The 24,583-nt window shown below is 39.9% G+C and overlaps 1 protein-coding gene and 1 long non-coding RNA gene across 8 annotated transcripts in view; one reads left to right on the top strand and one right to left on the bottom strand.

Annotated features, from left to right (window-relative positions):
- Positions 1–24,583, top strand: part of GRM7 (glutamate metabotropic receptor 7) — an 872,169-nt gene that overhangs the window by 817,034 nt on the left and 30,552 nt on the right. Inside the window, exons 10-13 of one of the 6 annotated variants that reach the window (XR_006716006.1) lie at positions 2,737–2,828; positions 6,155–7,493; positions 7,601–7,722; positions 10,688–10,786. The exons of 1 other annotated variant lie outside the window; for it this stretch is intronic. Coding sequence is in view for 1 of the 5 variants with exons in the window: in XM_045493619.1 (XP_045349575.1) it covers positions 2,737–2,807 (71 nt within the window). In the remaining 4 variants the exon portion in view is untranslated. Of the gene's footprint in view, positions 1–2,736; positions 2,829–6,154; positions 7,494–7,600; positions 7,723–9,960; positions 10,642–10,687; positions 10,787–24,583 lie in introns of those variants that run through there. 4 more of the 6 variants (XR_006716007.1, XR_006716004.1, XR_006716005.1 and 1 more) reach the window with 4 other exon arrangements.
- The window catches only part of LOC123605926, a 799,403-nt gene that overhangs the window by 50,333 nt on the left and 724,487 nt on the right, over positions 1–24,583 (bottom strand). The window lies entirely within an intron of this gene.

The following is a 24,583-nucleotide window of genomic DNA, read 5'->3' on the forward strand; positions in this document are numbered from 1 at the left end:
CCATTTTAGTTCTTTTGGTTTTGTGTAGACACTCCCTAAAATAACAAAAGTAATTTGAATAGATATTTGCTGAACCATAGGAGGAGATTCATGTACCTCCAAACATTGGGGTTTTTGATGACCCAGCTGCAGTGATGGAAATGTTCTAGTCATATGTGGCAAACCAGCACTTGAAATACGGTTACTTAACTAAGGAAATACACTATTTTAAGTAATTTCAATTTAAATAGCCATCTGTGGTTGTGGCTACTATATCAGAAAGCTCATCTCTAGAAATTATTATGTCTTAAGAGGCAATATTTTATCTAGGACACACACTGGAAATGCCTCCCAAAGTTTTAGCAGTGATGTTGACCTGGGACAAAGTCAACTTCAAGGGATGAAACATTTGAGATGAGATAAAAATGCAGTCAATTAGTTATTTTAAATGATCCAAAAGGAGACACTAATCTGGAAATAGTGGTATCATATATAGTAATTATATTCAGAAAGCCAGTCCTGACCAATGCAAAAATGTGTGTATGTAGAGTAAGAGCAGTAATGAAAAGTTCAATTAATGAAAATAAACAGTAAGACTATTCTCATGCAAAGGAATATTATATTCTATTTAATATCAAATATAGCTCAAATAGTATCAAATTTCTAAGCATTAATAACAGAGACAAAGGAATTATATGATGAAATTAAGCTGTCGGGTTAAAAAGAAACAAAAGCACAGACCATATACTTGAAAAAGGACCATGTCTTTCCAAAGGGGACATTCTATCCACTATTCTCTGAGGGAGGGTATCTGAGAGGAAAGTGGGTTTATAGTATAAGCCGTGAAGTAAATGTCCCTTTATTCATTGTTGCTCTAAACACTTAGTCTCAATGTATTTCAGTCTTGAGTGTTTTCATTTTGAACAGCTCTGCTCCGTCATTGCAGCTTGCCATCTGGTGCATGCATGCTTCTCCTCATCCAACTGCACATTGCAACTACATGTCTATATAAAAATGAATTTGCTTGTTGGCTTACCATGGGCAGAAATTACAACTGCCCCAGCACTGCCTGGGTTTTCCCCAAGAAGCTCAGTTACCTCTAAGGTTACTTCTTCCATTAGAATTCCATTGTTGAAAAGAAAAATTTGCGTGTACACAAAGAGTAAATCTTAAAATTGTAACATTATCTGTGCACTACTGGCATTAGATATTCAGAGCTGGGCAAGGGCTTCTGCATTCAGATTGAAAAATTGTAGGGTGTATAGGGGTGTAGCTCAGCTACTTGTTGAATTTTTATTTACACAAACAAGATTTCTGTTGCTAGACGATAAGAAGAACCTGACCTACTTCAGATAGCTTTAGATCTGGCCACCATGATGCCTTCTCCACATTCCTTTCTAAGAAGAAGGGCACCTCAACCTCTGGTTCTTGCATCTGCAGCCTGAATTCAGCATGTTTCTTTATACTTTCTATTGCTACTTGGCAGATTTATGTTCATGGCAAAAGTGTAGATGCCAAATAAACAAGAAGACCTCGTTGTGCTTTGGACATGGCTTATTGATGGCCAGCAGGACCCTTTTCCAGTTGGATGAACAATATTAACTGAGGCAGCATGGCTTTATAGGGATGGGTGGATAAGAATTGTTGCCTCCTTCACCTGGACTGGTCAGAACCAGAAGATGCTCTGCAAATTATCCTCTGTTTCAGATGCTATCCTTGTAAAGGATCACAGGGCAAAATGATAAGCAGCCCTAAGCTATCTTTGTCCTAAACTGCCATCCATTTTCTAAGCCAATGCCCCCAGGTAGTGCAGAGAAAGTCCTCAAGTATCTGGATTGGTTGCAGATAGTTTAGACTCTGGAAGGTCAGTAGCAACCAGAGATGTCAGGCAGGTGGACAGCTTGGGACACCTCCTTCTTGGATATGAGAATGTATGACTGATTAACTCTGAGAAAGAGGCTAGACATACACTGGGCCAATGAGCACGTTCTATGATAAAGCATGTTTTAGAAGAATAATTTGTGCCTAAAATAGAAAAGCTAAAATAAGATACTTTAAATATAAGTTTATATTCTGATGCTGTTTTTTTTACTACCATTTTTTTTGCACCTACTATAGGGAAAACATATACATGAAAACTTCTGTTGTTCTCCAAGGGAATTATTACATAAAATAGTTGAGTTGTCAATATAAGGAGGCATTTGATTAAGAAAAAAAAAAAAACTCAAACTGTTGGAAAATGGATGTGGGCACCAAACCCTACATAAGTAATGATGCCTAGAAAATTCTGGAACACGCTCCTGTGCTGTGCTATTTTGTTATGGTTTTTGTTTTGTTTTGCTTCTTCATTTGTTTGGATCTCTAACATTCTCAACATTATGCTGTTTCATCCTGCTGGACTAACCATGCAGGCTGGTCATTATAGCTGGACTAGGATGAGAGAAAAAAAAAGGGAGGATGGCAATGGAAAGAAAACTCTGACCACATAAATAAATTATCTGGGAGCTGGCTCCCCCAACTGCTCCAGCTTGAGGAACTAAACCCTGACTGCCTTAAATCAAGAGGCACTCCCATGTTCAGAGGTACCTGAATTGTGGTGAACTGGTCTACCAAAGTCCTTTGAACCCACTGAAAGAGTGTGCATAATGTCCAGGGTCTCTATGGCAGCCTCTTCTCCAAACGGGAAAAAAAAAGAATAAAAGGAATATTGTTTGCACAATTATTTTATACATACCTATATATTTACTTTTCCTGTAGACTGTATACCACCAGTAAGAAAGAGTGTACAAAAGTCTGTTACTTGGTACACTATTCCACCAACAGTATAGCTTTTGCCTGCTTTCTAAAAGGTAAGAAACAATCTAATTTTTATTTATTTGTATGTTCTTGTCTCTACTGAGAAAAGAAATGTTTCCATGAAAACTGCATGATTACCTATAAATCATTTATATGATGAAACGTGTTTTCAAAGACAATCTGTTTGCTCAGCATAGTGCAGACAGCTGCTACAGGTCACAGACTTGATTTCTTTTCTGGAGAACATGTGTGTGGATGTGTATACATTTGTCTTTGCTGAGCAAGTAGCCAACAGTGGTTGAATTGGTGCTGGTCACTCTTATATGGTCTACTTTAAAACTACTGATGGTGAGAGATTATTTTTAAATGTGTGTTGTCATGCTCTGGTTTTAGAGGCTGATGTGGCAACTTACAGGGAAGGAAGGGGAATGTTTTACAAGCCTAGCAAAAACCTTTGTTCTGGTTTATTTTTATTAAATACATTCCCAGAAATGTATTCATTCAAAAAATAACAAATGGCCTTACCATCTTAAACCCAAAATAGCCTCAGTTCCTTCTTTACAGCAAAGTGACACAAAGGCATTGCTGGATGGGCTTGATAGTGTGTTGAAGATGATCTGTGGCTCATAGTTCTGCCTTAGAGAAGCATGGAACCAACTGCAGTCATAACATGTGATACTGAGCAAGGAAAGCTTCAAGGAAAGACCTCAAGAGTGTAAAAGGAGTCTTAATGTTAGTCAAACCCAGGAATTATCAATAAATACCAAAGGTGTTCAAACTAATAGCTTAGAGAAATGGTGAATGGTGTGATGTGTGAACTAGACACAGGAATGAGCAGGCATAGAAGTAATCATTGGTTCACCACTGAAGTTTATTATTTGAAGCTCTCACTAAAACATATATGCTGTGACTTTATTATTTTGTTATTTATTATTAGTAGCATACTTCCACCCTTTAGCCTTCACAATAGTTTGATATAGTGCAAAACAAGCATCCTTATCCAGATGGAGTCAAAGTATTCCCAACTGTGGAAAAACAAACAGTGAAAAATATGGAGCAGAGTTATTAAAATCATGTGGTGGCTGTGAATGAAAGGTTGCCTTTTGATTTGCTTGTAAACCTGGTATTGTGCTACAAAATAGAGAAACCAATCTGTAGAAAGATTCCAAGAGAGAGTGGAGAGGTCCTATCATGGGAGGGGGAACTAGTGCTTCCTAATAGAGGCTAGGCTTCCTTGTTTCTATGTTGCTAACGTGGAACTTTTATCAGATCATTGCTGTGTGTCTTTTATTTATTTATTTATTTATTTATTTATTTATTTATTTTTAATGGGGCATTTAGCACCACTGTAAGATAGGACAAGAGTACTTTCAGAGTAATTACATTTCCTGTTGATTTTAGATGGGTGCCTGCAACTCAGTCTTTAATTTAGGATATATTGTTCACATACTTATTTCCTTTTTCCATATCAACATGATCTGTCCTAGTTTTTAAATAGGGCATCCTTTCCTCCCAGTGAATATATAGTGGAATTCCAGTGAGATTTCAAGTTTTTGTACACCAAGGGCTTGTCAAAACACTGCAACTCATCACTTGAATACTCCGTTTACATGAGACTCCCTGAGAATAAAAGAGAAGGAATTTTCCCTGGGTGAAAATGATAGAATTAATCTCAATCCATTAAAAATTCTCTTTAGCTCCATTCAGAGTTTATGCCTTTTGGGTTAAAGGATACAAAATGAAAATGTTCTTCAGTTAAAAAATACTTTTAGGATGTGCTGTTTCAGAATAAAGTTTTGACTAGGATTTTCTTGTTTCAAAGATTGTGATTGGGTGCTCTCCTTTTCTGCCAATGTAAAGGTGTCTTTACACACTCATGATAATGATCTCATACTGCTACTTAAAAAAAAATAATTGGGAAGTTGGGGGCGCCTTGGTGGCATAGTCGGTCAGGCGTCAGACTTTTGATCTCCGCTGAGGTCATGATCTCTTTGTTCCTGAGTTCAAGCCCTGTATGGGGCTGTGCACTGATGGCACAGAGCCTGCTTGGGATTCTTTCTGTCCTTCCGTCTGCCCCTCCCCTGCTTGCACGTGCACATGCGCTCTCTTTCTTTCTCTCTCTCAAAATAAATAATAAAAATGTTAAATAATTGGGAATTTGGTCTAAGTTACATTTACTTGAAAAGGGGAGTGATTTGCCTTTTCAGGTTACAGTAAGACAGGAAATCTCAGCAGAACAGTGGAGAAAGGCACATAAAGTTGTGTGTTCAAATCCATATCTGCATTGTTTTTAGGAAGACAAAACAGTAAAGGAAATTTTGTAGATTCAAGAGTAAACAATATGTACTACTGGGCTAGTAAGACTTGTTTCAGCCCCCACACTCTAGCAAAGGCAGAATCTACAAGCAGGAACCTACTTGTAGGGGGTTGAAGGAAGCAGGTCAAATTCAGACAGAACAGAACCTAATCTGGCTCGAAAACACACTCGACATCCTGTCTCTGACAAACACCACAGTCCAGACATCGGCTGAATCAGTCCTCCTGGCATCTCTTGTCTGAATGTTTGTGGATTTTAAAACCCTGCAGAGGGTTATCAATCTAATGACATTTATTTTAAAACGCAATTAAGCAATAGAAACACAATCAATCTGGCATCATCACCAGATCAGGAAACAGGTTGTTTTGTTAGGAAGTAAATTTTCACACCACTGGATGGTGTTCTGATTTTAAAACTTGAACTTAATTCAGCCTTGCAAATAATAGCCCTGAGTCTTGTTTTTACAACGTATGTTCCTCCTAGCAAGTGCACTGGTTCTAATATTATTGACATTTCACTAATTTATTAACTGGTATTGTGAAAAAAAATCAATAATCTCGTCTCTTATAATTACTATAATGGGGTTATCTTACATCTTAAAGCTTTTTGGAACTGTGTGACCAAGTTTTTGTATCATGTTAAGCTCCCCGCCCCCGCCCCTTTCACCTTCAGTGTGATGATATCTCTGCACTAACTCGAGACACTGTCAATTTAAAATCCATTTTGAAAACACTCTGTAAGTATAGGATAGCAAGGATGTACGTTACCCGACCTTTGACATAGAATCACCTTAGAAATAAATGCAGCTATAAATCTTGTTGGCCTATTTCTTTCTACCTAAGAGTTCTGTGAAATACCATTATTTCTCTCCTTGGGGTCTGACATCTCAGCATCCTTAAAAAGCAATTAGCATTTGCCACCTCAGTTCTACATCTTCAGGTCAACTTAAAGAATGGGATGAAAATTCACATGGCTAGAATATGTACCCTTAGCATAAAAAACTTTTACATCATGCCCCAAAGCCATGACAATTGTGTCAAGTTTTACATTTAATCATGGCAGCACATCATCTGGCCAGGATTTGTGAATGCTAAGGGCATTTTTAAGTTGGGTCCATCAAAGAAATGTTTGTCAAGCACCACTCCTCTGGGCCAGCCCTGGACAGACTAGGAATTAGGGACAGAAGCGGACAATACCCTCAGGGAGCCCAGATCTGATGGAAGACTCGAAGGTAAGAAATGATCATTCAGATTGGCAATGCCTCTTAGAAGAGGTCTATGCCAAGTGCTAGCAAGCTATAGGTGGAGAGCATCACCCAGTAGGTTTTGTTTGAGCTGGTCTCAAATGATGAAGGACTCCAGGCAACCATAAAGAAAAGTCACAAAAGGCAGAAAACAAATATGCACAAAGAACCCGGAGTACAAAAGAATATGGTATATGGTGAGACTAGAAGGCAGTTCTGTGAGGCTGGAGTATTATGTTTTGAGGCAGACAGTTGCAGGGAATGACATGCAGGAAAGCAGCTGGTGTGTAGAGGGACTGAGTCACCTGTATCTTTGTGCCTGTAGAAAAGGGCCTGGCAAATACTAGGTTCTCAGAAAATGTGCATGGATTGACTGGAGTATAATACCTCACATACTAAAGGCTCCTAAACTTACCTAGAACACATTATGTACACATAATAACAAAATTCCGCATCGACAGACTCAGCAAGTAGAACTGTATTCTTCCAGATAAAACCTCTAAAAGTTATAAACTGCCTTGAAAGGCAATTTTTTTTTTACCCCGATGTCACAGGTTTCAAAACTATGCTGTAGTTATTACATAAAACTCTTAAAACTGACAATCAATGCTATATCTGCATTTGTGTAATTAACTAAGATGTCTTTTGATGAGCTAACCCTGTGTATAAAACCAACAAAGTTTTATGCCCACTTCTTTCCTTTTATGGACTACTGATACCCTATTTGTGTTTCAAAGGGCACATGAACTTCAAATTTACCACTGGAAATGGATCCTATGCACTTGCTTAAGTAGTTAGCACTTCTAATTTGGTAAAAACAAAAATATTATCAATTTCATTGTTTTCTGATTATTAAGTGCTTTTAAATTTTTAAAAAAATTTTTTAGAGACTGGCATTTAGGACAGATTTTGTCTTTTAGGCCTCAAGTATCATTTGCATTTAAAAAGAAAACAGTGTATCCTAAACCAAAGTCAGTTAATCTGTACAATCTTTCTTCTTCCCAATTACTGGAATGAGCATCCTCTCAGGACTCAAGTGACGGTGACTCTTATTTCTGCCTTCTAAAGACATGTCTCAGCTTCGCAGATTTTTTTTTTTTTTTGGCTGTACAATGGAACTTGGATGCATTTTAAATTAACTTTCTCTAGGAATCAAAGGTAATCATTATTTCTCTTTACAATCCACATGAATATTCTCATTATTTTTTTTCTTTTCAAGTGTTAGATTAGTTTTGAATTCCCTTTATATTGCTGCCTTCTTTCAGAGTAACCTCTGAGGACCCCAGCTTGCACTAAGAGGACTGAGCAAATGTGTCCAAAGCCTGTTCTTGCTGAAGTGACCCAAACACTTAGAAGAACATGACAAGAATCAGCAATCCCACTTCACGTAAGTGTTGGTCCAAGTATTGGTTATGACCTTGTGTGTGCTGTTTCTTTTCTCTGGCCAAGAAAAAGGAAAACTGGGCTAAGCCTCTAATGGTGGCTCTCCTATTTGAGGTAGCATAAGCTTTATCACCTCACAAACCTCTGTGATCTTGGATAAGTCATATCCTATGTGATCTTCAGTTTCCTCTTGTGTAAGATGGGAGCATGCTCTTCTCCAGGGGAATACCATGAAGCTTGAATGGAATCGTGTAAATAAAAGCCTTCCTTTATAAAGGATGTGCATATATGAGGTAGGACTGTTAGTCCCTAATCATCTTGCTATTTTAATTGGCTTTGCCTTCTCCTTTTTTTATGTGGTTACATTTTTTGGTTACCGTAAACTATCAAAGTTGGAAGGAATGACATCTAGATTGCCAATGAAGTCGGGCAACCTTTTCTCTAGGTACAACAGGCTCTATTTTCGAGATGGGTCACTTTGGTCTTTTGATAGGTCAGTAATAGTCTTTCGGCTTGGTAAAATTGACACAGAATGTTATCAGTCACTCAGCGAGACTGCTGTGGGACAGATAGGCTCATACTGCCTGATACATGAACCACTCCATATGATTAACTTCGACAGGTAACTCCACGCTGGCTGGCAAGCTGAAGAGCATTTTAATACAAATAATCATTCTGGGGTATGTCTTGAGTGACAGAATAATGACTGAGTGGAACAGAGTCCCTTAATCTTTGCTTGTGAAAACACATTTTGTTTCCTTTCAAGGCTAGGGTACTACAACAAAATCAATTAACAAAACCCCTCAGAGATCTTTGTTGGTACTTTGAAGTTTGGTATTTATCAAGTTATATCAAACATAGAATTTCCTTGAAGAGCTAGGCTCATTTATCTCAGTCTTCAAAGGGCCTCACATAACACTTTATAGCAATTTAATAATAATAATAATAATAATAATAATAATAATAATAATATCAATTAGGATGATGATAATAGTTGGACCATATTATACCTTTTGCTATAGACTTACAACCATCCATTGAGAGAGGACTTACCGTCCCTACTTAACATATGAGGAAACTGAGGCTCAGAGCAGTGAGGCAACTTCCTAGTGACACACACAACTTCCCAATGGCACAGTGGATGTCTCAACATGGGCTTCTGGCCACAGTCCTGTTTAATCAACTTTTCTGAAATTAAATGCACTGGGACACAATGAGTTTCAGTCTGCATAATCTATCTTATCAACATTTATGGCTCTCATCGTTTGATTCTAGAGGCCCTCCAGGGCTTCAAGACAGAAATCGTAATCTGAGTTAAGGGTCATTTTGAAATGAGATGTGCCCTCTTTTGTTTTTTCTTCCTGGATGTTATTGCAAATGATGAGACTATTCGGTGTTCTTTCCACGTATTCCTGAATTCTTTTGTTGGTCTGAAAAATTAAAGACTGTAGCTGTTGCTCTAAGAACATGGGTCTTCTAGACTTGAAAATGTTTAACTCTTGAGAATTCAGTGAAATCCATTGAATAACAAACTCAAGACCTACCAGTCATCCTGGGCTGAGTGCAGCCTGTTCAGAGTTACAGTCCCAAGTCATCATATATTGATGGCTGTAAGCAGACTCTCCCTCCTCGTGAGAACCAAAGCTAATGAAATTAAGCTCAGAAAAGGATTGGGGCGCCTGGGTGGCGCAGTCGGTTAAGCGTCCGACTTCAGCCAGGTCACGATCTCGCGGTCCGTGAGTTCGAGCCCCGCGTCAGGCTCTGGGCTGATGGCTCAGAGCCTGGAGCCTGTTTCCACTTCTGTGTCTCCCTCTCTCTCTGCCCCTCCCCCGTTCATGCTCTCTCTCTGTCCCAAAAATAAATAAACGTTGAAAAAAAAAATTTAGAAAAAAAAAAAAAGAAAAGGATTTGCTAACATTTTTTTTTAAATGTCATGTCCCTAGCCCAAAAATGTGGAAAGGTAATTGCCACCATGGCTTCATCACCTGTTTTCTCTCTCTCTGCTCTTGCAGGAGTGAAGCCCCATAAAGATACTGGGCACCAGAGTCATTATCATCTGTGTTAGCTGAAAATTTGATTAAGCTGGCCTCCCTGGGTTTGCATGAGAAATTCTAGATTTTTGTTCTAGGAACTTAATTCCTCTATTCCTCATTTTGGTCATGTTTGCAAATTTCCTTTGCATTTAAATTTGCCGTGGTTTGCCTGAGTCCAGACTGAGACTTCAGCTGTTGTTTCTATTCAGGTGAAAAGTGCAAGCACACCTGGCCATGTGCACAGGCATACAGTCAGGCGGTGGTCCAAGGCAAGTATCATTTCACATCCTTCTAAGTGTCCTGAGGAAGCTTTGCTACCCAGCCCACCAATGAATGTAATGAAGAGACCTTCTCCAGTTTCCAGGACAAGCTTAGTCCCTAGGTGGTCCTCCTCACATACTGTCAATGTCCTCTCAATATTCCAAAACCATGAGAAATTACACTAAGGAAGTCTTCAGACCTTAGCCCATTAGAACCTTTTCTAGGGGCTTTATTTAGGAAAGACATCAATACCATCAAATTGAGAAAGAGATCCCTACTATGATCTACTGTGATGTGACCCTTTCAAATCCATTCCCTCCCTGGGTAGTGGGTTCTCCGTGCATCCTGGGTAAAGAGGCAGGTACTGTAGCATCACTGGGGGCTCCTACCTAACTCCCCTATAAAGTAAAAGGAAGTGAAATAGAGGGTCAGCATGTGATACCCTGCCTCATTTATGCCAAGTGGGTAAAGTGCTGACTCTTTAGAAAAGATCATCTCTCTGTGCCTCAGTTTCCTCATCTGTAAAACACAACCTCATAGGGTAGTTGTGAAGACTACATAAAAGTAAAGCACTTAGAACTGAGTTTGGCACAGTAGTTATTCAAATGTTAACTATCATTGTTGTTATTAGGTCACTTAACATTAACTGAATTTTTCTATTTGTGTTTCCTCTAGGAAAGAATTTGGAGATTCCAATCTGATCCTTTTCCATGTGATCTCTTGTACCCATTCTATTTCTGTACCACATGTAATAAAGTTTGAGAGTGCAAGTAATCCATCTGTATCTGATTTTTGTCTGGAAAAACTTGCAGGATTTTCAGATTGAGTATCAATACATCTCCTGTCTTGTCTTTCACCTGTTCAGTATTGATCATTTCTGGAGCAATGGTGTCTTAAAGCCAAAAGTTCACTGAAGTAACTAGATACCTGAGAAACCACACATAAACACACTTTGCTTCCATTCAGTTTCATAACACAGCACATATTTCCTGAACTTAGGCATAAATACATTCAACACGGTCACCACTGTGGCAATGTTACATTAACATATTACTGTTAGTACTCAGGTATTTAAGGAAATACCAAGGAGCAATTTTAAAATTCTATTTATGGCAGAAAATCTGTGAAGAAGAAATCTTTTTGAAATGCCTTAAAGTTTATACTTCAGTCTAATTTATATCTTTTGTTTCCTAACCTGGTGCTCATCAAAATGTCGCAAGCTTCCCCAAGGTTCTGATGCACATCCAGGTTTGGGAACTTTTTTTTTCTTTAAACCCTGCCTGATAATCAACACATGCAATATGGTGTTGATGTGATGGTGATCATTTAGAGAGCTGAGTGTTTTCCAAGATATTAAAATGACTGATTAAAAAAAATATTCAGGTTTATCCCACACATGGCATCCACGATGTTCCCAGGAAATCATCTCTAGCTGTCTGTTAGCACTGTGAGAAGCTATTTCCAGGTCTCCTCTCGAGAGAGTCTTCCAGGCTGGTGTTACAAACTAAATAAAGATGAAGCTAATTGCTGAACTCTATTCCTGGAGCCCAAAAACAGCGCCATCTTTTTGTTTAAGGCTGAATCTCCATGACAGCATCAGATGAGAAGCTGGGTCAGTGTTTCTAGTTCCTGCAGAGGGCCACAGGTCAGGGACTTTTGTAGGCACAAGGAGTTGATACGTCTTTCTGCAATCTTTCCAAGCTACTCAGTAGGTCACCTCTGAATTTAATCAGCCCAGAAGTTACCAAAGAGATGACCATTTTTAAATTTTTAGTGATGCTTTTCTGCCCAACCAGGTGCAAAAAAAAAAAAGGTGGGTGAGTGCATTGCTTATCCTCTGTGCATTGACTTCTCTTCTACCAAAGGGGTAGAATATTACTAACTACCTCATAGGGTTGTGATTAGGATTAAATAAGTATATGTAGTATGCTTAACATAATGTTTGGTATATAATATGATGCTCAATAATTAGTTGTTATTCTTCTTATGAATATCACCAACTAAGCTGTAGCTGCTCAGTTCATATGGTACCCACTAGCCACAAACACGGGTTTACATTTAAACTGGTTAGCATTAGGGGTGGTTAGGTAACTCAGTCGGTTAAGCATCTGACTTCAGCTCAGGTCAAGAACTCACAGTTGGTGGGTTCAAGCCCCACATCAGGCTCTGTGCTGACAGCTCAGAGCCTAGAACCCACTTCAGATTCTGTGTCTCCCTCTCTTTGCCCTTCCCCCACTTGTGTGCACACTCATGCTCTCTCTCAAAAATAAATAAACATTAAAAAAATTTTAAACTAGTTAGAATTAAATAAAATTCTTTTGTTCCTCAGTTGTACCAGCCACACGGTAAGTGGTCAGTGGGCACACGTAGCTAATGACTACCATACTGGACAGCAAAAATATAAAACACTGCCATCATCACTAAAAGTTCTATTGGATCATGAGTGCTCTGGGCCATCACCTAGAGAAAGTAAAAAGGAAGATAGGAACATCCTTCATAGAAGAGAGGTCTTTTGTTCTTTGCACTTTCCAATGATTGTGAAAATAGTCTAAAGACTCTCTCTGAAGGCATTGGAGTCCATTTATTTTGTAGCATCTAGTAAAGACTGGTCTACATTGTGGAATGTAAAATAAATACTGTGAACAACCACAACAAAAATACCCAGAAAATTTTCTCTCAGCTGGAAAGTTTCCCCATCGCTTCCATATACTCTCTACAACGTTCTGGATTTATTGATTCTCTAGTTGCACATAATTCTTGAAAACCAGGAAAGGTGGCAACTCTTTAGTCATCACATGTCTTACAGAATGCTGTAGTTAGTGGAGAGGATGATTTTCTCAATCACCACCCAAATGGAAGCAGTGTACATATTCATTTACCACACCAATGTTGCTCAACAGAGGAAAAGCAACTTAAATATTCAAGGATGTGAGCACAGGCCCTCACCCAATCCCAAATAGCGCCTTTCTAGGTACTTTTCAAATTTGCAATTTGGGTGTTGGGTGAAAACTTATTGGTCTTTTCCATCAGAGTCAAATTTCCACAGAGTCAAATTTGATTGAATTGTCCCATGCATTGGTCAATGATTTGTACTATGCATTGGTTAGTCCCTGGCATGCATGTCTGGCAGTGGCTTGTAAATTTTTCAGAGTAAGGAAAAAATACAAGGAAAAAACAAAAGATGTCTATCATTTTCAACAAGCAGAAGTTTTATGTGAATCATGAACAGTTAGTGATGTCATATATCGTCTAAAGGAGTCTCTGCTATCAATTTATATTCTGGATAACTTTCACTGCAAAACTGGCATAGAAAGCTAGGAACACGAGCCAGTGTAATATGTTAAATCCCAGAGCAGCTCTATCAACTGGTCCAGTATACTACAGTTGAAGAGAGACCTTTCCTAGCTTCTCAGATCACTCGTTCCAGAACTCAGGTTGTAAAATGGCTGCATAAGGTAGAGCAAAAATAAAAACTGCCTCTTTCTGTTTTTGAACTTTCCATACAAGCTATATCTTATCTAATGGAGAAAAAACACAATGGATTATGTTGATTGCTGATACTGTCTACAGAACAGTAGCAATGAGTCTATGTTCCAAAAGTGCAGAAAAGACAAAAAGAAAAATCCATAGAATTTTTAAACATTAGATCATGATCAATTAACTGTGAAAATCAACTAACCCTTATGCAACATTTTATAGTGTTATTTTGGCATGTGCTGGATGCACCTCATTTCATCCTCAGGGCATCACACTGAAGTAGGTGGCATCATACAGCTCATGGGGGTTAAGAATATCATCCTAGCTATTAGTCACAAGGTAGCTTTAGAACCCATTTTGACTCCATTTTACACATACCCATGTCTCTTTAAAGAGCTGAAATATCTTTAGCCTGACAAGTTCATTTTTAAACCAGGTCAGGGAAATCCCTCATTATAAAAGATTCAGATTTATAGCACAATCTGGAAAAAAAGAAAACAACTTTTTTTTTCTTCTACTTATAGATGATTATCGGCACTGAGTAGCCACTGGTCACCTTATCTCTGGGAAGGTAAACAGCTCAAGCCAGAATGGAAAATAAAGATAGATGGCTATAGAAGAAATTGATTATTAATACCAGATAATAACTTAGGCTGTACATCTCCCTGAGGCTAGGAGGCTGGCATGGCTGGAGATGAGTGTGCAGTGTCTGATGGAAGGGAAAAGGGTTTTGTCTTGCACTTCGTTCAGCTTCTACTAGGCTTATAAAGACCCTGCATATAACCAATTGAAATCCAAGCTTCTTATTGTAAACTTGCAAAACTTACTAAAGAGGTTAAACCAAGTCTGAAAAGAAAGAGTTTACTATTTCTTTTGTCTATTAGTTTTCTTGTCAACAGAGCCTGACCCCAAACCAACCAACATGATTAATGAAGTGTTTACTATCATTAGGGACTGGACACATAAGGCTGGCACAGAACAAGCCACAGCTCCTTGGGGAGTTCACAACCCAAAGGAAAAGGAACAACAACTAAGTCCTTGTCAGACACGACTCATGGATCCATTAAAAGAAGTATGTGATGAAGACACAAAGTAGCCATTTGCTCTCACGGATGGCAAGAGGACAGTCTCACAACTGTGGCTTGAACCACGAACCAACATGAGAGAGGGTGTGCGCCACACAGAGGGATCATCCTCAGTCAAGCCCAAGTACATGAAGTGGTGGCAACATTGTTACCAACAGTGCTGGGCAGCAGGTATTGAGTACCTCCCATGCACAAGCCACTATTCTAAGTACTTGGCATGCATCAATTCATTTAATTTTAAGAATCTTATTGTATATGCAGCATTAGGCCCATATTAAGGATGAGGAAAGTGAGGCACAGACATTTTAAATAACTTCCCCAAAGTCACACAGCTGATAATTAGAGGAACTTGCATATAAGCTCAGTCTTCTGGGCTCAGAGGTCATGCTTGTGACCACTGTAATGCTTTCCAGTTATAGGTACATTTAGGAGGACCCATTCTCCAGTATAGTTAGACCACAAGGCTTCTCAATGATGGCACTAGTGACATTTTGAGCTGAACAGTTATTGGTGGCAGGGGGCTGTCCTGTGCACTGTAGCATGTTTAAGCAGCATCCCTGGATGCTGACATACAGCATCCACAGATGCCAGTAGCACCTCCATCCTACAGTTGTGCACATCTATGAGAAATGTCTCTAGACATTGCCAAATGTTCTCTGAGGGCACCATTTGCCCAGCTGAAAACCACTGGACAAACATGATGTGTGAAGCTGAAGAAAGGCAGAAAAATATATCAGAACTGTTAATATCCTCAGTTCTGAAGGCTGTGGGAATGTACCTTTGGAGAGAAAGGTGCCATTTGGGGTTTTATAACTGAGGAGTAGCAGCAGAGATAACCTGTAGAATCATTATGGCAGGAGATCTGTGAGAGAGAATGCGTACTCTGAGTTCTGAACTTAGGAACAGGACATTATGAATGGTACAGTATGTTCAAAAATCCTGAAGTTAAAGATACCAAAGGCTAACATATAAGAACAGTGCGAAAGCTGAGGCAACAATTTCACCCAGTGGTCCCTGGAATATAGCCAATCCCTGACCTGAAAGCTCAAAACTCAGTTTTATGTTAGGTAAGAAAGCTTCTGGATTGGGAAAAAAACCGACCACCCAGTCTTCTTAAGAAGCTCCAACTTCAGATATCATATCATTTTTTTAAGTGTGAACACAGTTATGTGAACTTCAGTGAGGGCAAGATTTACTGGACACTTGGAAACAGTGAAAAAAATGGAAGTCTTCTCTCCCCAAGTCTCTATAGGGGCAAAACTTCAAACCAACAGGTATGTGTTCAGAGCAGCTCTTTTATAAACAGCAAGAAAGATCTACGCACTTTTAAGTATTCTACAAGAAACATGTCATAAAACAAAAGATGGTTTTCAAACGATCTAATTCAGAATTGTGCCTCCAGCAGTAAACAGTGGCCTAATTGTACAATTTCATCCATTCTTCAAACATCAGCTTTCTTTTCTATTCCCTGTCTTGACTCTCAGTGAGTTATGTCACTGGGAGGGATAAGAAAGGAGTATTTTCTGAGCTTTCTTTACAAAACTGCCATGGCCATTTTGAACCTAGTGCAGTTCCAAGCTTCTAATGTGGTTTCAGAGATGGATTTCTCTTAAGAGGAGTAACTAACCTGAATTTAAATTAAAAAGAAAATTCAAAAAAAAAGAAGAACTTAATTGCCTGTGAAAAGTCATCTAATCCCAGAGGAAGCAAACAGTGCATCTCTGATAGAAAAGGCCAGCCTTCAGGTCAGAGTCCAGGACTTTGGAATTAGACATAGCATAATTTTGACACAAACATTTTCCCATCTCAGCTACCTCATGTGGCAACATGGGGATTCGAGCACATTCATTAACTAGGCTCTTTTGAGGTTGGGTGAGATGACACAAGCTAAGGTCCCAGGATGCGGTCTGACCTATGGCTGATATGCAGTAATTAGTATTCCTCTGTGTCCGGAATTTAAGAGAATCATTTAGGACTTTGGTGAGATCAGACTTTTCTCGGAGACTCTTCTGTGTTCAGATAGGGGAATGACCTGTCTTCAGGAAGAGCACATCCCAGCCACTTTGTGAATCTCTTTCAACTCAGGGCAGAAAGCTGCCCCCACAGCCCATCTCCCTCGATGGGAGGCTGGAAACTGGAACCCCACCCTCTCCAAGTCAGCAGTTCCCCTGGGAATAACATCAGGCCCTCAACTTGCACCATAGTAGGAAAAAGACATAATGGACAGCGTTGTCTTCGACAGCTTTGTTTTAAAAAAGATAGTCAAATAGAATGTTTAAGTCTAGATCAGGCATTCAACTAAGGATGTGAAATTTTAAGCAGCTATAGTTTTTTCAGTCTTTACAGTTTGTATGTGACGGAAATTGCTAAGCTGTTAGAGTCTTCATAAATAGTAAATAGACTTAGACATAAATATCCTGTAATATGTTCTTTGTTCTTTTTATTCTGAGGCAAGTTGCAATTCCTCATTAAACATGATACACCATTACACAGCAGCCATTGTATGGGAGGAACAGCCAACAAGATGTACAGTTTCTGTACTGATGAAAGGCAGGTAAAGACACTAAACCTCAAACATCTGCCAGCCATTGATGGGAAAGGAGAACACTAAGCAATGCCTTATGGCATTTTGAGGACAGCAAACATCTGGCATGAACGTAAGGAGTTTTAAGATGTCAGGAAGAAATTCAGATCATAGGATTAGGCGATCACTGCTCATCTCATAGGTGACTCCTTCCTTCCCTGCAGAAGTGAAAAAAGCATTCCTCTCCAAGAAAGATGTTAACAACAGAAAGCAAGCAGCCAGAAAGTGCAATTGATAAAATCCCAAGAGGGCAGCGAAAACGAAGCATTTTCCCCTCTTTCCTCCAGGAAGCAGGAGCATGAAATTATTCAGACTGTTTGGGGACTGTTGATACCAGGAGTGGCACTGACAGCCACTCAAGATGTGCTTGGGACTGTGCAGTACTGAGAGGGTCTGGCAGAGCGACAGATGGGACCTTTGCCATCATGCTGCCCAGCCTCATCCCAGAAGATGCTTTTGTTCTCAATGCCATTGATTCTCCAGTCTCCAGTGGAGTCCTGGATCTGGAAGCTCGTGGTCGCCTTTATTTCAAGCCATCCCTTCTGGCCTTCCCAAGAGTTGTAGGAGGAGTATAATTAAACTGGTAGTAGGAGCTTCCCTCAGAAAATGCCCTCTCAGCCTAAAGAATGGGCGGTCAGTTAACAGGGACTCCTAACAGAAGAGGTTCTTCACTCAAATTATTCGGAAACCAAACACTGAGCTGAACGGAACACATTCATGTATTATTCATGTAATGAGACCTGCTAATCGTGTCTCTAACTGGACAGTTTCAGACACTAAGGTCTATTAAGTTGGGAACTGTTTCTTCCCCCTGGCTATCATAGCTTCAGTACCTGGCATGGTTCCTGCCTGGCGCCTGCTGGATGGGCAGTCCACTTTTTGAGCTAATGTATTAAATACAACGAAAGATCTAATACATGTATTTTCAAGTAACATTAATTCAACTACATGGATTGTGCAGTAGCAAACGGTAGGAGAAGGAGAAGAAGAGAAGGAAAGAAAAATGGCTCTCCTTGCTTTTCTTCTTCAGTCTAGAGGCAGGCCTCCCCTCCTAGGGAAAAGTGAAGCCTCAGCAAAAATGCAAAGAGAATCCAAATAAGTAATTCTGGACTTTTCAGCTTCTGCAGTCCCAGGCCTTAGCGATTAATGAATAATTTAAGGCAGTGCTTCTCAAATTTTAATGTTCATGTGATCATCCAAGGATCTCGTTAAAATGCTGGTGTGGACTCAATAGGTTGCTCAGACTCTGTGGTTCTAACATGCTCCTGGGTGCTGCCCAGGCTGACGGCCTTTGGACCGCACTCTAGATACCATGGATTGGGGGAACTGTGCAGGAAAATTTTGACCATGCCCAACTTTTTACCAGGCATGCCAATTTTAAAACCTAACCCCTATACAAGGTGTGGATCAACCGGATTCAGACGTTTTAAACTAACCTCACACAGTCACCGTATCATTAAATAGTGAACATGAACACTTGGCATGGTTCAACCGACTATTGCTACCTGAAGGTGTTTCAGTCTCTCTGAGCAGAAAACATAAAAATATGGCAAGTTGCCATCTCACTTGTGAGTCATTGTAGGTTACTCTTGCGAGTACCATAGTTGAAAGCACCTAAAGTGATAAAAAAGATAAATTGTAAAATATTCAAGCCCCGTTTGCACTGTCAGATATACTGATCTTAATTACAGACTACAGATTTTCATCTAATTGCTAACAGTGAGTCGGCTTTTGAATAATTAGGAGGAGGGGTGAGACTCATGGCTGGAACAGCCTCAGAGTACAAACCACTTGTTTTTCAAATGTCACTATGATATTTCAAAAAATGTTCAAAAGAGAAAGATAGTAATACCAAAACTAATGCAAATATTAAGCCAACATTGAAGTCTAGTGAAAGGGGCTGGCTGAGATAAAGACACGTTGAATCTGACATTCTTGGTGTTGACTGCCCTTTGGAGTTACCCGGAGCGCTTTTAACCTACACCACCCAGCACTCTGTGCAGTTACATCAGATGGGCTCTAGGCAGCTGTGGTCCAAATATCTCTCCAGTGAGTCTAATGGCGGTCAGGGCTGAGAACTCTTGCTCTAATGCAGAGATCCTCAACTCTGGTCCCAGGACCAGCAGGATCAGCATCACCTGAGAATTTATTGAAAACAAAGATTCTTGCCCACTCAGCCCCTGACCTGCTGAATCAGAAACTCTGGGATTGAGGTCTATCAATGTGTGATTTAACAAGCACTCCAGGTGCATGCTACTCGAAGTTCTTTCCTGAGAAGGATGAGGGTTCTTGTCAATGTTCTTACAGAAGAGATTCTTATGAGGGGCCATCGAAAGGTCTCATGTTGGAGATCTGTTGGACAGCCAGCCAACTGAGCTGAAGTGTTAATTCTAGAGTTGATTCTACTACCTCCAGTCTGGGAATCTCAGCAATGGAAGGAAACTTAATGACATTTAATTAAAGATCTAATTGTCACCATGCCATTTTAAAAATGTGATCACGTATATTATGCTTGAATACCTCTAAGTGATAGGAACTCACTACCACATGGCCCAATCCTTTCCATTACAGATGCTTACTAGGTACAGACTATGTATTTTAAAAGACGATTCATTTTAAAAGATGATTCACAAGGTATGCCAGTGACACCTGGGATGGATGTTATGCTCTTCCTTGGGCTCCTGCACAAGCTGAGGCTTACAAAAGTTTCAACATTGGGCAAGGTCATGCAGTTTCATACAAAATTTACACCAAGTTCTTTGTCTTGAAGCCCTATAGAGAATTCATTTTCAGAAATAATAATCAATAATCTGTTGTTAAGAAAACCTGTAATACTGTCGCTTTACATTTTCTTGTCTCTAAAATAAATATTCCTTGTTCCTCACAGCCAATTTCTAGCCCCTTCATCATCCCTGCTGGGTCCTATTGATCAGCAGACCAAATAGTGAGACTATTAATAGACTTTGCATTCCAAATATCCATTAGAACAGTGTTTTTTTTATGTGTTGGCACATGTGAAAAATGATAATACTGGTATGGCATACTTCGTAAACTACACTGGATGGGGGGGGGGCGCAGAATCTATGTAAGACTTCCTGGAGAAACATATCTTATTTATAAGGGTATTACCAAATAATTAAAAGTTCTAGAGAAGACACTGAATTTATATCTAACTTCAAAACTTAGTGTTTTCATTTTTTTTTTTTTTATAAAAGCTTGGACTTGCTTCCCTGAACAGATATTTCATATCCACTTATGCATAAAATGGGCACAAACAGTTCCTGGTTGAGACTATTTAATGAGGAAATCTTCAAATTCTGGATAGAGAACATAAATGAGAAACTCTGTGTAAGTAGATGATAAAAAGTTTGAAAGCGTTTTTTTACAATAATTGAAATATATATAGCATTTGAATTTATAATTAAAGAGTCACTTATTGAAAAAAGTAATATTAAAATGTCTTCCGATAATGTAAAAGGATGTTGAGCCCAGTGCAAGTTTTTATGTTGTTAGATAGGATGCTACCCAAAGGGTACATCAGTCACAAATGGACAGAAGTATCTACTATTTATGTGAATGCAAATATATGGGGTCACCGGTAGGATGTAGACTTGTCTTGCCCTGCTATCCCCAACTGCCTGGCTTTCTTGGCACAAACTGAATGAAGTCTTCTTAAAGCTCCGGGGGGCGCGGGGCGGGGGGCGCCTGGGTGGCGCAGTCGGTTAAGCGTCCGACTTCAGCCAGGTCACGATCTCGCGGTCCGTGAGTTCGAGCCCCGTGTCGGGCTCTGGGCTGGTGGCTCGGAGCCTGGAGCCTGTTTCTGATTCTGTGTTTCCCTCTCTCTCTGCCCCTCCCCCGTTCATGCTCTGTCTCTCTCTGTCCCAAAAATAAATAAACGTTGAAAAAAAAATTAAAAAAAAAAAAAAGCTCCAGGGGGGCTCTTGTCTGTCATGGCAGTGGCACACAATATATAGAACCTTATATCCAGGTGAGAGACTACCTCATTGCCCATGCTCCATGGGCAGAAAGGCAAGGGCTAGATTTCATTCATTGTGCCCTTCACCTACAGGAACAGTGAGACAAGTCACCAGTTCCTTCTCTGGTTAAGAAACTTTCAAAAGGGGCGCCTGGGTGGCTCAGTTGGTTAAGTGTCTGATTTTGGCCCAGGTCATAATCTCATGGTTCTTGAGTTCAAGCCCTGCGTTGAGCTCTGTGCTGACAGATCAGAGCCCGGAGCCTGCTTCAGATTCTGTGTCTCCCTCTTTCTCTGCCCCTTCCCCACTCGCACTCTTTCTCTCTCAAAAATAAACATTAAAAAAAACTTTAAAGATGCTTTCAAGGGAGCCCTATACACCCAGACAATGCTCCTGGTGGCAGGACATGATTGACAACATTGTCCCAAACTTTAGCTGCCCCAGGGTCTAAAGGGATCAGTCGCTTACAACAATCTGCATTACTAGAGCCCAAGAGGGCTACAAGTTGGCCAATTATCACAGCCATACCATTTTTGGACATCAAAGGCACTTTTCTGAAAAGAATGGTTTGGGACAAATCCACTAGGGAAAAACATCTGCAAGCATGTCCTGGATGCAAATGATGATCTTGAGTGGCTATGTTTATTCAACAGTCACTCATTTCAACCAACATTCCATCCCAAAGGAACAGCTGCCAGCATCCTACCTGACAGTTGTTATCTGAACAAAGTCCAGTCTGAAGCTGACCTACACCAAAATGATCTGTGATTCTTGTGAAGAGTGCAGAACCATGGATCCACCCATATTCAAAGAACTCAGTCTACTGGAGTATCATAAAATAATAGCTAACAGAAATGAAACTGCAAATTTGAAAACACTCTGTGAAAGACAAGTACAGGGAGCTATGTAACTTATTCATGGACACCTTGAATATCTTTTTTTTTTTAATGTTTTCATTTTTGAGACAGAGACAGAGCATGACCAGGGGAGGGGCAGGTGAGAGGGAGACACAGAATCCAAAGCAGGCTCCAGGCTCTGAGCTGTCGGCACAGAGCCTGATGCAGGGCTTGAACTCACAGACTGTGAGATCATGACCTGAGCTGAAGTCGGGCGCTTAACCCACTGAGCCACCCAGGCACCCCTTGAATATTTTTCTTATGAGAGGTTTGCTTGAAGGACATGTGGACACTGACAAACAAAAAGTGACAGGCAAACCAACTAGGATAAGTCATGTGCAAAGACCTTGTTATAGAGGCATGAAAAATAGGAAAGCCTGAACCAAGGCCATTGTGGCTAGAGGGAAGAGAACCAGGGGAAGTGTGGTTCAAGAAAGCCTGTGTTGGGTGTCAAGTTACACAGGTATTTGTAGAACAAATGAGAAATCTTGCCCTTGTTCTAAAAGTGGGAAACCACTGAAGAGTTTTAAGCAAAGTTTAGAAAATAAGGAACAACATGGTCCAATTTACATTTTTAAAAGAAAGCACTCCAGCCGTTGTGTAGAAGAATAGCTATATGTAAACACCCATGATTCAGTTTGGAGGTATTTCATTAGTTAAGGTGATAATGTTAGCTTCGAATACATAGGGGGTAGTAGAGGTGGAAAGAAATTGAAAGAATAAACTATGTTAAAGGTAAAAGCAGCAAGATCTTTTGATGAATTGGCTCTCTACCCATAGGAAAATTCTAGTGACTTAGAAGGCAGTTCTTGCCTATTTACTCCTTAATTTCTGTGGCCCTTAGACGTGGAAAAACAAAGTAGGTGTGTTCAACTTTAAAGAGCTATTTTACTCAAATTTAGTTGATTTTATTCCTTATCATTTCTCTGTACTATGAATTAAAGGGCCATTTTTCCAATGCACAAGGCCAATTAGTTTTATGATCTTTATGAAGATATCTCTGTGTGTCTATTTAGATTATATTCATGAAAGCCAAAAATAGTTGATCTTTCTATGACGAATTTAGGTCAGCTACAAAGTTTAGAGGGGGCATTCCTCAAAATTGCATCAGTTGTATGGGACAACCCACCAGCTGCAAGCTTGGAGGGTTCCCAAAACCACTCTTGGATTTGGTAAGTGCTAGAAAGATTCACTGAAAGCCATTTCACTTACAATACAGTTTATCAAAGGGAGAGAGTACAGGTTAAAGTCAGCCACGAGAAGAATTGCATAGGACAGAGTCCAGGAGGACCAGACATGGAGTTTTCATTGTCCTTTCCCCATGAAGTCAAGATGTATTCCTTTTCCAGCATTGATGTGTGAGAATACACAGAGTATAGTCAACCAAGGAGGCTCACCCAAGCCTCAGTGTTCAGAGATTTACTGGGGCTCCATTATATCTCACAACTGATTGCTTGAGTGTGTATGTGATTGAACTCACTCTCCAGGTCAACCAGGCATGACCTGCCCCCAACCCCCGCCACTGCCTAAATCACACTGTTCCTATCTGCTAGCCCGAAGCATCAAGGCAAACAAAGAGTACACCCCAGGAGCCAAGAGCAAAAGACCACACTTCTTTTTAGACAAGATTAAATCCTTTACTTCATAATATGCCAATGACATAAAAAAAATGATGATTTATGTCAATAGCAATAGAAATAGAATTAAAGCCGGTATTGCATTGAAGTGGAATATGGGCTTATAGAAATACGCGATTTTTCTTAGAAGCAGCAGATTAAATGAACCAAGGTTAGATTCTACCTTGCCCAGAACTAGTTTCCTAATTCTTAGAAAGCTTCCTCTAAGGATTTCTCTATCTCTTCTTCCTTGAGGTCCTCATTATCTTTCTCCCCTGTGGTCAACTTAGGGGAAAATGCATTTTCTGAGATTGCCTAAAAGGGAAGTTGGTCCCCATTTCACCATTTTAATCTGTCTCCAAATCCTGAGTTTCTTAGTTGAGTCATTTCTGGCTGAGTCAGTTAATGGGCCAGATTCTAAGGTCTCCCCCATCCACCCCCATCTGAGGAAAACCCACAAGGAAACAGAGAGGCAGGACAGCTTCCTGTTTGGCAGGATGACTGCTTATACTTTACCATTCACTAAAATCAAGCAATTTCCATGGAGGTGACACCTGACATAATATGTAAACAATAGTATGCAAATCAAGAGCACTGTGTTAAGTTAGCACCCTGTTAAGTGGGTGTTGCTGATGCGCCATTTTTTTTTAATTGAAGTATCTATTTTAAAGGAAGATGAAAATATTACTGACAAGACACCAGCAGATGGTGGAACCATTATGTCACCAGAAATTTCCGAAATCCCCCAGGCCAGATGCCTCCAAAGCATTCCCAGGAACTAATTTGACATTTGCGGTCTCTACCACAGAAATTCTGAGTTCCTTTAATCTTTTCTATCCCCTATGGGCTCTCTCTGCAAGCAGAGCCATTGTAAGTGACTTCTGACAGTGGGCTCCTGTGCTGGGGTTCCTGGTTTGGCCTTCTTGCCACTTAACTTTA

Source organism: Leopardus geoffroyi, chromosome A2 (genome assembly GCF_018350155.1).
Source record: "Leopardus geoffroyi isolate Oge1 chromosome A2, O.geoffroyi_Oge1_pat1.0, whole genome shotgun sequence".
Lineage (NCBI taxonomy): Eukaryota > Metazoa > Chordata > Mammalia > Carnivora > Felidae > Leopardus > Leopardus geoffroyi.